General features: G+C 41.8%; 1 protein-coding gene across 1 annotated transcript; it reads right to left on the bottom strand.

The window, feature by feature from the left end:
* Window positions 1-4,373: 4,373 nt before the first annotated feature.
* Window positions 4,374-12,155, bottom strand: fosl2 (FOS like 2, AP-1 transcription factor subunit). Its single transcript, XM_085442671.1, has 4 exons — window positions 11,363-12,155; window positions 8,739-8,993; window positions 8,459-8,566; window positions 4,374-7,038 (listed from the first exon to the last, which is right to left on the bottom strand). Exons 1-4 carry the CDS (start codon window positions 11,489-11,491, stop codon window positions 6,496-6,498), a joined length of 1,035 nt encoding a protein of 344 aa, XP_085298797.1. The 5' UTR covers window positions 11,492-12,155; the 3' UTR covers window positions 4,374-6,495.
* Window positions 12,156-12,409: the final 254 nt, after the last annotated feature.

The raw sequence follows: 12,409 nt of genomic DNA, 5'->3' as shown, positions 1-12,409 counted from the left end.
TTTGCAAAGAAATAAATCTTGGGTTCATGTGAGATTCCCTGGCAGTTTATGGGAAGACTGTCTGTTCACCTCATTGGCTAATGAGTTGCCGCAAGGGCAATATACCCTGTTTTAACCTTTCTGACTCTAACCGTTTCCATTTTCTTGACGGCTCATCCAATTCATGGTCACGGATGGGCTGAAGCGTATCTCATCTCTAAGTAGGCAAAGAGGCTGAGTACACCCAGAACAACCAGACTCTAAGGGTAATTATACAACTTGAAGTCTCTTTGCAAGTATGAGTCACCCCCCGTGGTGAACCGTCTTTCACTCAAAGAGCCCACCTCACAATGCAAACTTTAAGCCCTAATAAGAAGAAACAGGTGATGTGCAAATTATCTTTGGTTATCATAACTAAATCCAATTTTTTTCACATCTTGTAAAGATGTAAAGAGCCTCTGTCAATATATTCACTATTCCTTCTTCTTTGTTCAAACCATCTCAGCCTTGCCTTTCTTACTTTGTTTCAATGTGAGCTGTCCCACTGATGTAGTCAATTCTAAGTGGTACAAGCAGAAAGAGATGCAGTTTATGTAGCTTACTGTTTGGGTAGGTGAGGATTCTTTCATGTCTTGAACATCCAGCTTTTTCTTGTTTTCTTCTGCTGTTGTCTACATCCAAGCAGTGCTCACCTGTGAAGAAATGATAGTTGTTTTAAAATTTTTGGTTAACGCATTAGTGCGGTTAGCTTGTTAACACGTTAGCGTTAGCACCGTGCAGCCCCACGCACGGGGCGTTCTGTGTTAACTCGCTAACGGAGATTTGCCGCGTTAATGCGGTTATGGCGTTAACGTCATTTTATCGAGATTAACGCTGACAGCACTAATTTTGTTTGTTTTTTCAGAAATAGTTTACTGCAATATTTCACTAAATGCCTGTAAACTGTAAATTAAGAAAACTAAGAATTCTTTTGTTAAATTAAGCTCTAGCTAATAAGAGAATGAAAATCCAACAGGAATATGTTGATGTAAGTCAAGTTAGGAGACATCTGGGTGGAAGGCTGTGAAAGCTACCTCAGATGATCTCAGTGCTTTATCGCCATTTCTATCTGGTGTGATCTATTTTATGGTTTGTGTTTTAGTGGTTGATGTTTATTAAACTGTATTTTATTCAAATATACCTCTTTTTTTAGACTGGTCCTTTCACATAATCCAATTATCAAGTCACTGTTTGTAATCCTGAATTCTTTGTTTAAAGACACTCATTGCACGATGCCCATGACTAGTAATATCCTAAAATATTCCAATTTAACTAAAGCTTTTAAGAGAGTATGAAGAAAGAAATACTTTGACTTCATTTCGAAAACACACCAACATTCGCTATTGCAACAGCAGTTTTCTTTGTGTACAGGCTGTGACCAGCTAACCTGCTGCTGCTGATCTGAGGTTTACTGCACAACTGAATTCAACAATATAATACATTGACCGTGTACTGATGATACTGTCTTTATACTTAACAATTTAAAGTTAGTATACCGGTAGAATTTAGTGAATGAATCTAAGCATCATCAGCTAAAATTCATATTGTCTGTTACTCTTAATATAACTCTAATGTACTCTGGTGTGGTCCCACGGGCTAAGGACTGACCACTAGGCATTTGAAATAAGCCCCTCCCCAGGCCTTGGTCCAAGGTGGGGCCACAGTATCCCTGCTCTGATTGAGGTTGCTTACTTGGGTGTGTCTGGCGCCTCACTCAGGACTGAGTTGAGTTCATTTGCGTCACGGCTGTGTGAAGGCAGGCGGGAATGGTGGACCCAAGAGCAGGATTCACAGAGGCAAACGTAACTCAAAAACACTCGGCTTTATTCCTGGATTGCAGAAAAAACAGAAAACTAGCTAAACTGAGAATACAAATAAACTAAACAGGCAGGTAAGCTGGCAGACGTAACACAGAGTGTAGAATGAGGGACGACGGAATGATGAGCAGGGGAAGATGCAGACGCTAAATACAAGAGGTGAAATGGACCAAGAAGAAATAGCTGGGAGACATGGCTGACACTGATCACACAGACGAGATGGGGAGCACGCAAAACTGAATACACTGAAATAAGACAAAGACCTTCAAAGTAAAACAGGAAATGCAACACACATGCAGAGACACAGACTCAGAGACACAGGCTTTACACAGAGACCCGACTGAACTGGAACAGAGGGAGTACAGAACCAAAACCTCACAAAACACTGAGTCATCAGACTCGGAACCATGACAATTTGCTAAAAAAAAACCCAGATGAAACAGGGAAAATGTCAAAAATACATTTAATTAAATTTCTTTTTAAATTTTCTATAGATATCACAATAACATCCTTACTAATAAAAAGAAGGAAAAAAGAAAAACTATTAAATTAGTACATTTATGAATGTGAAATGCTGGAATTAATCAGATTATGTTCACATGAAAGGTATAAATGTTAGAGTTTACAGTTAAATAAATATGTACATGTATCAACAAATTCTTTTAATCAGCTACCAGGCTACGTTTTAGGAATATATAAAGATGATAGTGTACATTCTACCTCTGTTGTGTGAAGTAAAACTGACTTCTGGGAACAGACAATGGTGATCCCAACTGATACCTGTGTAATCCATCCTATATCACTGTCATGCAAATATGAAAAAGTCATAAATGGTAAATGGTAAATGGCCTGTATTTATATAGTGCTTTACTAGTCCCTAAGGATCCCAACGCGCTTTACATATCCAGTCATCCACCCATTCACACACACATTCACACACTGGTGATGGCAAGCTACATTGATGCCAACTGAGGTTTTTCACGTGGCATCACATATGCACAATGCCTGCACGTGTCCCTCATGCAATCTCATCTCAGTTACGCCGTTAGTAACGCCGTTACTTGTAACGCCGTTACTTGTAACGCCGTTATTTGCATCACTGAACTCCACACAGAAAGGCCCCGTCCAGGTGGTGGAATCAAACTCAGGACCTTCTTGCTGTGAGGCAATCGCCACACCACCCATTGGGCCCACAAGTTTGTCCTCCTGATGAAAACCATCAATATGACTGAATGACGATGATGATGATGCCAATTTCATCTGTAATATTTTATGGTCTACAGATTTTAAACCCAACTTCTTCCACTTCCATCTCAACGTTTTGTTGTAATTCCCACATTTGACCACTTGGGGGCTGCAAATACTCATGTTTGGATTTAAAACACAGTTTTTCATAAAAGGACAAATATTTTAAGAGATGTTCAAAGTGCAGTGTGCCTGATATTCAAGGCAAACGAATTAAGAGGTGAATTTTAAATCATTATCATGCTATCATTATCCATGATAGTAAAGTCATTTTATATTATACCCATTTAGTGACTGTTGGCTTTAAAATATACATAAAAGATAAGATAACTCTTTATTGTCATTGCACAGTCATACATAGTACAACAGTACAATGAAATTGGCACTACGCAAAAAATAACACAACACAACAAAAGTAATAATAAATAAATAATATTGCATGTGTGCTTTATGCTAAAGCCTGCAGAATGTCAGTTTATCCTGTGCTTTGACAGATCTTAAGATGATTATGCACACTTTCACATGTTTTAAATTATTAAGTGAACACAGAATCAGCTGATGATTCTTTACACCTCATAGGCAAAATACCTGTCAGTGCATTTTGGAACATTTCTAATGCCATGTGTACTAAACCACCCTCTAAGTAGGCTGGGCTGTCATTTTGGTGAGTGAAGTTCTGGTATTTTATTGGGCTATTAGCACTAATTAGAAGATGTCTGTTTCTGTGCATTGCACCTATACAGTTTATGTATCCCAAACTAAGATGATGGCAAACTTGACCCTAGTCCAAAGCTGTCAGGGGTTTCTTTTGTACTGACTGGAAGGTTAGTTTAAGCTGAATGTGCAATAATTTCATTTGATGGATGTATTTTTCATTTGGATCTCTCAACCTTATGTTCACTCCCCAACGTGCCACTCAGTCACCAGACTTTGAGATCTTTTGCACTAGTAGATAATATGTTCTTTTAGCACAATGGGCCGCTTTCTGATGCCATACTCTGGTGAAGAGATGACACGAGAAGTTGTCTTCTTTATATATGACTCAAATATATTCTTAAAATATATTCTGTGAACAATTTTGAACATAACACCTTCACCAAAAATTTAATACCCATTTATATTTACGATGCTCTTGAATTCCTTTTGTGTTGCTTTTCACTTGACAGTTCATCCAAGTATAAATGTAAAAAAAATATTTTGGTTTAGTTCAAACAGAATAATTAATGCAGTAATATTAATTGTCTGAAATGCATTTTTTAAAAACCCAAAACAATAAAGGACAAAAACTCAAGGTGAAAATTATTATTTTTTTATTATCATCATTCTTTTAAATTAACAAACACTGCTATACATATTGCTGTTTTTTATTAATTTTGAATCATTTTAAACAGTTAAAGCATTTGGAAAAGAAGTAATAGTAAAACAGAGGACAGAGACAGTAGATGACATGTACAGTAGAAGATCTACAGTCAATGGCTTTCCTATGTGTGTCGAGGGGCTCCAGAATATTTCAACATACAGACATGGTGATGTTTTTGGTTATCATTCCACCTTCTCATGCAGGATAACAACCAGCCACAGTAAATCAACCATTACCGAGCCTTTCCAAACAAGTAGCAGCAGCTTGTATTGAATTGAAAAGTCTGTTTTCTGCAACCAGCGCAACAAAACTCTCCCAACCATATCCCTTATTCTTCTCATAGCAAAAAGGTTTGCGATGGCACCTTCCTTTTACCCCTGACGTTGATAGTCATTAGGAATGTCTGAAGTAAACGAAAAAAATAAAAGAAAAAAGTCTCAGATATCGCTGTTGTGTCCTTCTCAGTGCATTAAACCCTCAACCCTTTAAGTTACACACATAAAAATAAAGACAAAGAAGTGTCATAGGTGTCCACTCTTTCATGTCAGGCCAGCTGTTGAGAGAGTCTTCGTATCCCTTCCTTATTCTCGTAAAGTGAACCACATCTGGCCCTCGTTTTAAGCCACTACGTTTCTAACCGAGTACCTCGATGTTGTATTCATGCACCCATAAATCACCACATCTGAGTTGAATTTAAACATCATTTCTTTACTAAAAGTGACAGATTTACAAACACAGTATAAACAGGGTTGACATCATTGGCAGCTGGCGACAGTCTAGACCACAGTGGCTTTTTCAAATTTAAGCAAAATCCCTCCTTTTCAGACAAAGACGGACGAATTACAAGATTACACGCGTCATAAAAATCTTTTTTTTTTTTTCCCCCCCCCGGCTTTTCTGAAACCTGACCAGAGTTGGAAAAAGGTAAGCGCTTTGTTTAGAGGATGAACGGCACAAAGAAGCCGAGGAGGGTTTCGTTCAAACTCTTCGACCGAAAAGACGAACCTCTCTTGAAGCGACGGAGTTTAGTAAAGTACCACCTCTGCAACACTTTGGCTAGACCAATCAGCAGCCAGCAGTCCTGCAACGCTCTTCACAACTGGGTTCTACTACACATGAGAGATATCCCTGACATCAATGTAAATCACATACACTTTGTCAAAAACAGGTTGTAAAGTTCAGGTACAGAATCACTGAGGAAAAGCACACCAATACTACTGTAAAGTCAAGCCACTATGGCAAAATAGAAAGTAGAGAGTAGGAACTAGTCGTTGATTGAAAGTTGGCTCGTATCCTTTGCAACACTGAGGAGTGCTCGGGTCACCCTGCGGACGACCGCTTTGCTTTTCTACAGGCAGATTAAAGGAGAGGACAATGTCTTAACAAAACACTGTAAAATTTAATCAGCACAGGCCATAAATACAATTAAAGAGATGGAAAGAACATCAGGAATGTGCACACACTCTTTTCCTGAATCGAGTTCTGAAAGGACAAATCGAAGTGGGAAAAGAGATGAGAGGAAGTCTTTGCTCATTGTCTCTTTCTCCCCTTCCAGTAGAAAGCTGACCTCGTTTAGTGATTTATTTATTGATTCGTCTTGGCAGAGTGCAAGTGTCGGACACATGGCTTTTTGAACATTTTCAAAAATATATATATATTAAGAACGCGCTCTCTTGCTGTAATCACATCAACCAACGGCTGCCAAATGCAGGCATGTCTTTCTTCAGAATTGTCTGCCCAGTAAACGTTGACACTCTGGAGTTGAAATGGTGAAGGGATGATGCTTTTCAGAGTCGGTGCACACACTTTGACGAATAAAAAAAAATTTTTTTTACACTGAAGCAGAACGAGAAGAAACACGCAGCGTAGCCCTTGTGGGTCTCCCTCTAAAGGGGGGAAACGGCTCACATGGTCAGCTTGGTCTGGACTTTTCAGTGTGCTCTTGCGTCTTTAAAGACACCGGAGGGAGGGTGGGGACGAGGGCGCGCAGTCGATCCTTGTGTTTGCTTTCAGCCACAGTGTTTGTTTCTCAGCCGCGCCGAGACGAGCCCTCGCTCAGAGGGCCAGGAGGGTCGGTGAGTTGAGGGAGTCTGAGGACTGGTCGCCGCTGCTGCTGCTGCGCCGGTGGGCCTTGGAGCAGGATTCAGAAGAGGGCGAGGGGCTTTCGGGCTCCACCATGTTGGGGTAGGTGAATATGAGGTTTGGAGCATTTGGTGTGGCAGCCGGAGTAGATGCTGCCACCACTGGAGTGTTCAGGCTGTCTCCATCTGGGCTGTACATCCCGCCACCGATGCTGCTGCTTCCCAGACAAATGGGCTTGATGATTGAGCGCTGAAGCTTGCCCATATTTTCGTCCCTGTCCTCGGGCTCCTGCTTCACCACCACTTGATTCATCTGAGCCCGTGTGCCCATGTTGGTGCGCATGGTGAGTGGGAGCGGATTACACTGCTGCCCGGATGGCTGGTGGCGCTCGTCGATGGGCAGCTTGCACACGGGATTGTGGGCAACAAGCATGAACTCCAGCTTGTCTTTCTCCTTCTGCAGGGTCTCGATCTCTTTCTGCAGGTCTGCCTTCTCCTCCTCCAGCTTCTCGGTTTCCTGTTGAATATGAAGTAAAGTTTAGAACTACCACTTGCATTTTGCCTTAATTGGACAGTGGAAATACAGAGACAATAAATACATAGGAACTTCATCCCTGTTATCACCAAGCCACCAAAGAGTGGTAGACGATTTGTTTAAACTTAATAAAAACATGATGCAACATCTTACTAATGAACATGAGGTGATAAAAATCATCTTCAGCACTTGTGAAGTATGTAATATGAAGTTTCCAGACTGTACGTGTGGTTCTCTGAGAAGCCAAAAGAGGGCACTGTCTGTTTGCTTCAGTTTTCCCAAGCGCCACAATTTTATTAAACCCAGAAATTTGTCATGAACCATTTGGACTAACAACATGTAATCTCGAAGCCTTCTGCTTGAATTTGAGCGCCACATAATGACTGTGCCTTGTTTGTGTCTCAGAGAAATGAGATCCGCATCAAACAGTGTGTCATTAACGTGAGACACAAAAGACACAAATCCACACCATAAAGGCTTTCATCGGCTGTGAGACATGAGACATAAAGATAAGCTGACATGCTGTCTGAGAACTTTGACTCATGGGCAAAGGTATGAGGAAGTGGTACGCGAAGAGCCAAGAGAGGAGGCGCACAGCGAGACTCTTAAAGTGATAGTATCAGTTATTCAGAGAGTTCAAACACTCCAACTTAATGTCACTGAAAAGCAACACTCCTAGGTTTCTATTTTTTAAAGCAGGTGTATGAATAATGCAGTTTAATTTTTGTTTTTCCTTGAAGCATTGGCTGTGACTGTATGACTGTGTGTGTGTGTGCGCGCGCGCATGCTGTATACCCCTATGTGGAATTGTGAGACAAGCAATTTGCCCCTTTTACAAAATGTCCTGCATTCATGGAGACAGCTGCCTGCAGCAAATTCCATTCCTGGGTTCTTTTTTTTAAGGCCTGACAAGCTCAACCTCACTGTAATTTGGGTAATTAGTCCATTTAGATGCCGTTACTGTCTGCCAGGCAGCACTGTGAGACAGCCCTACCTCTGTCTACAGCTGGCCGAGACAAAAAGCTTTTCATTGCCTGTCATCTCTTCACTCAGACCTTGCACTCAGAGACGCAGCGAGAGTCAAACCAGTAATGTGAGGTTGTAAATTTAGGTGTGGACTTCAATCACTCATCAAGAATCTGGAGTCCTGCCAGGCCTCTAAACAAGTGCACCGTGTTCTCTGTGTATGCAAATATGTTTCTGTTTCCTTTTTGTTTTTCTACAAAATATTAAAGATGAAAAAGTTTGCAGAAAAAACAAAACAAAACAGGAAGCACGGGGCTTTACTGGCTAATGGTTCTCACCACAAGATGCTGCAGCACTTAGATTTGTGGTATTTTTCTATGAAGACAAAAACAAGAACATTTTGATGGTGATCTCCTGGCGCAGGTCTTCTACTCACCCCTTGCAGCATCTCGGTGAGCTCCCGCCGACGGTTACGGCACTTTGCCGCTGCTAACTTATTCCTCTCACGCCTCACCCTCCTCTTCTCCTCTTCCTCTGGGGTCAGCTAAGGGCGAGAAAAGAAAGAGCATGAAAGGTAGAATGAGGTATTTGACAGACACACACACAATCAATACGAAGCGAAGAGCATAAATAGGAGCTCTGTGTGAGCAGAAAAGCAATCAAAGAGATTTTTTTTGTTTGTTTGTTTTTTACAGTGGTTAGCTTTGGCTCGTTACCTGTTCATCCCTCTTGCGTCCTCTCCTGGTGTCCCCGATAGAGCGGATGACCCCAGGCCGAGCCAGTGGGTTGTGCGCAAGCAGACTGGGACCATTGGTCAGGTGATGGCCATATGGGTGGGAGCGGGAGTAAGGGTTGGACATAGAGGTGATGACAGTGGGCTGCACCATCCACTGCAGGTCTTGGCTTGTCGTGATTGCATTGATTGTGGGAATAAAGGCACTGTTGGAGCCGGGCATGTCAACCCTGTACTTCTGGAAAGAGAAGGGAAAAGATGGTGAAAAAGGATGCATGATGAAGATAAAAGTCTCCAGAAGAGGATAGATTTATTTCCTAATGTGCTGCTTCTGATCTATTCCAGAAGCATCTCTGCTGTGCTTAGAGTACCATCACAGAGATGCACGCACCACCACCCACCGTCATCAGAGTCACACATTTTTCCACATTTCAAGCTTATAGTGGTGATTCAGTCCACATAGGCGAAACACTGTATGTAACCCCTGGAGTGAAACAGTGACACATGCAGTGATTCATGTGGGAAAGCCCAAGGTGTCCACTGCATCTCATTTTTACTACAATGAGACATAACAGTGCACTAGAGAGCCATTTCACGTCTTCTTAAGTTCACTTTTGATTTGACGGGGCAGATGGGAAATGTAAAATTATATTTTTAATGGAATAAACTTTATTAAATTTATTTCACAGAAGATTTTTTTTTTTTTTAAAGAAACATGCAATCAGGGGGGAATAGTGGAAAAAAAACAAAAACAAAACAAAACATGCAGTCACTGCTTTGTGAGAACATCTCAAGATATAATGTGTTCCAGAATGGTAGATTTTTGTTCAGACTGTCATACAGACAAACATTTTACATATCGTGCCTATATACATTTGTGCATCAAGGTCTTGTACAAACATTGTCAACACGAGAAGTGATGTTAGATCATTGTTTCTGGTATCAAAAAGGAGGACTGCCAGCCCGTGTGCGTAAATTACGCACGTCCCCACATCCCCGTTATTCCCGACTTTCCGTCGGATATCCCGGCAGTCTCTTGCAACTTTGTTTATCTGGTGAGTCATTGTGTATTGCATTTGTCGAGCACATGTGAAACGCGGTCAGTTCCAGTAAGGGGGGAAGCAGACAGCTGTAACAAGCCAGGCATATTATCCAGAATTATGCGAGTGGAATTTTTGGGCCAGATTAGCTTCAGAATAAGAGCACTGGAATTTACAATACATATAAACCAGGAAATGAATAACTGCCTACAAAGGACATTCAGTGGAATTATGACATTAGAGCCAAACAAGTCCGATTAAAATGATACTGGTCTTACAAAAACACGCGGGGGGAGGGGGTCGTTTACATATGTCTCCATAAACTAGCGAAGAGTTCATGTTCCAACCCTGTAATGGGAAACAGGCAGCCAGCGTGTGATTACAGGGAACCAGAGCAATGGTACACGCTGTCCAAAAGTCTTTTACCGTAATGTTGCGTGAGCCCGAGGAGGCTTTTCCACAGAATTGCACGGCAGAGGGTGTGGGGGTAAACAACATGCCTGTTCCCGGATTTATATCCTCATATTTTTGAGATACCGCGTCTTCACGGCATTACACTGTCACACCTCTACTGTATCTAAAGTCTCACTCAGACTATGTAAAAACGTACCCTTATGAGATTTTGGTGTTTTAGATGCATCTCTACAATTACTACCGTGAACACAACGAGGAAGAACGGGCTTTTGATTGCCCTGCGCTCCCAGTCAGAGCGCGTTTCCAGCTGGAGAAAACGTGCCATGTGCAGCCCGAGACCCGCCTGATCGAATTAGACTCTGATTCCATGTGGAATAATAACATGTGGTCACTTAAACGGAACTTAGATAAATTCTGCAGCAATACATATGGAATATTGAAACACCTCACAGCCCAACACGAAATGCCTGTTGCATCCACTATGAGCTTCATCTCTAGCTAGTTTATCATTACCACAGCATGAAAAGTGTAAAAAGCTCAGGTGTGCATTTGCTTTACACGCATTCGTCTCTGTGAGACAATTCGCAAAGAACCCAGAAATGTTCGTTTTACAAACGCACAGGGAATTTGGCAGAAAGAAAGGCGAAATTAACATCTGTAAATCACAGACTCGGATTTATTCCAGTGTGCCAAATTTTCCTGCAACAGGGCACAAACCACGTATGTGTCTTTTTTTTTTTTTTTTGTAAATTGTTGGCATAAGACAATTGTACCATAAATTTACGCAAACTCGCGCATTGTCGCCAGCTGCGGTGCGCACTAATGGAGAAATGTAACATTAGACAAAATAATCAGTGTCTAAATATTATAAAAGCAAAATCATTGTAATATTATTAGACTGCACCTATGCACAGATTGACTACTGCCCCTGTTGAGTCACTGATTCGAACCGTGTCACTGGGTTCATTCGGATTTGTGTCTCCAGGCGACCCGGAAAATTCCTGTTTAAATTCAGTTAATGGCTGGAAGTAGCAACACGATGGAATAATTTTCTAAAAATCGGACTTTGCACAAGAACGAACTGACACTTTCATGTTATCCAGAATGCATTCATTAATAGATTAATCTGCAGCCAGTCCTTTCCTTCTGTTACCTGGTAGCTTGAGGTAGAGATCGGACTTCCGATCGTGCTGCTGCCGCTTGTGAAGGACTCTGGCTGGGCCGGAGAGGTGCTGCTGCCGCGGGACGAGGTGTCGTAGTTCCCGGAGTAGTCCTGGTACATGATCCAGGAAAGAGGAAGATTTCAGTGCACTGTTTGAGCTCTGAGAGCCTTTTTTTTAAATCCCCGATGCAAAAAAGGCACCAACAGGAAAAAAAAATCCTCTGATTCGAGAAGTCGTTAATTTCCAAAGCAGGAGAAAAAAACAAAAGTGCAATTTTGCTCCTGTAAACTGACCTAAAACATTTTACTGATAATACAAATAGTTTTTTTCTTGTGTATTATCCCTGCTTGTAGAGTCTATTTCTTGTTGTTTTTTTCCTGGAGCCGCAGGTAGACCTACACTACGCTGCAAAAGATCCTCTCAGGTGCGCAAACTTCAGCTTAAAGTCAGCAGCACACCTTCAGCAGTCAGATCCAGCAGCGACAATCAAACATGTAGTTAGAGTGACTCACACAGGTTAACATTCGCTTTAAAGCCTATTGCCTCTCTACTCTTCTCAATATTTTCCGTCGCCTTGCCAGCTACACTCCTCTGAGCTCTCTTTGCTGCTCACGGAACACTTCGAACTTTTTTTTTCTTTTCCTTTTTACCACACTTCCTAGAGATGACTCACTTCAATGGCACTATGAAGAACTGCAACGGCTTTTCAACACCAACGAAAGAGCCTACGTCACGCATGGGGCGTTGCGACTTCAGCAGGGAGGGGTTGTCTCTGCAAAAGGCAGTGAAAAAGAAAAGATCCGTTAGCACCATCCTGCGCTCTGCGGACAGCAGGGAGAAAACCGAAAAGCTGGGATTCGGTAAAAGTGGTCCAGAACATGTGTGGAGGGGTTTATTTTTTGTTACGGACGTCAGTGCTGCCGCGGAGTTCACTATTTGTCTGACTTGCTTGGGTCCATTGACGCATGTTTCCTAAAATGGGCAGTTGCGTCAGCGAGCGCGTGTGGGTTTCCTTGGTAAAGGAAGCGTCAGACACT

The sequence above is a fragment of the Copadichromis virginalis genome, linkage group LG19 (assembly GCF_057382275.1).
Source record: "Copadichromis virginalis isolate Kocher_CV1m ecotype Utaka linkage group LG19, C_Virginalis_male_GT1.1, whole genome shotgun sequence".
Classification (NCBI taxonomy): Eukaryota; Metazoa; Chordata; class Actinopteri; order Cichliformes; family Cichlidae; genus Copadichromis; species Copadichromis virginalis.
This window is presented reverse-complemented; position numbering and strand designations above follow the sequence as displayed.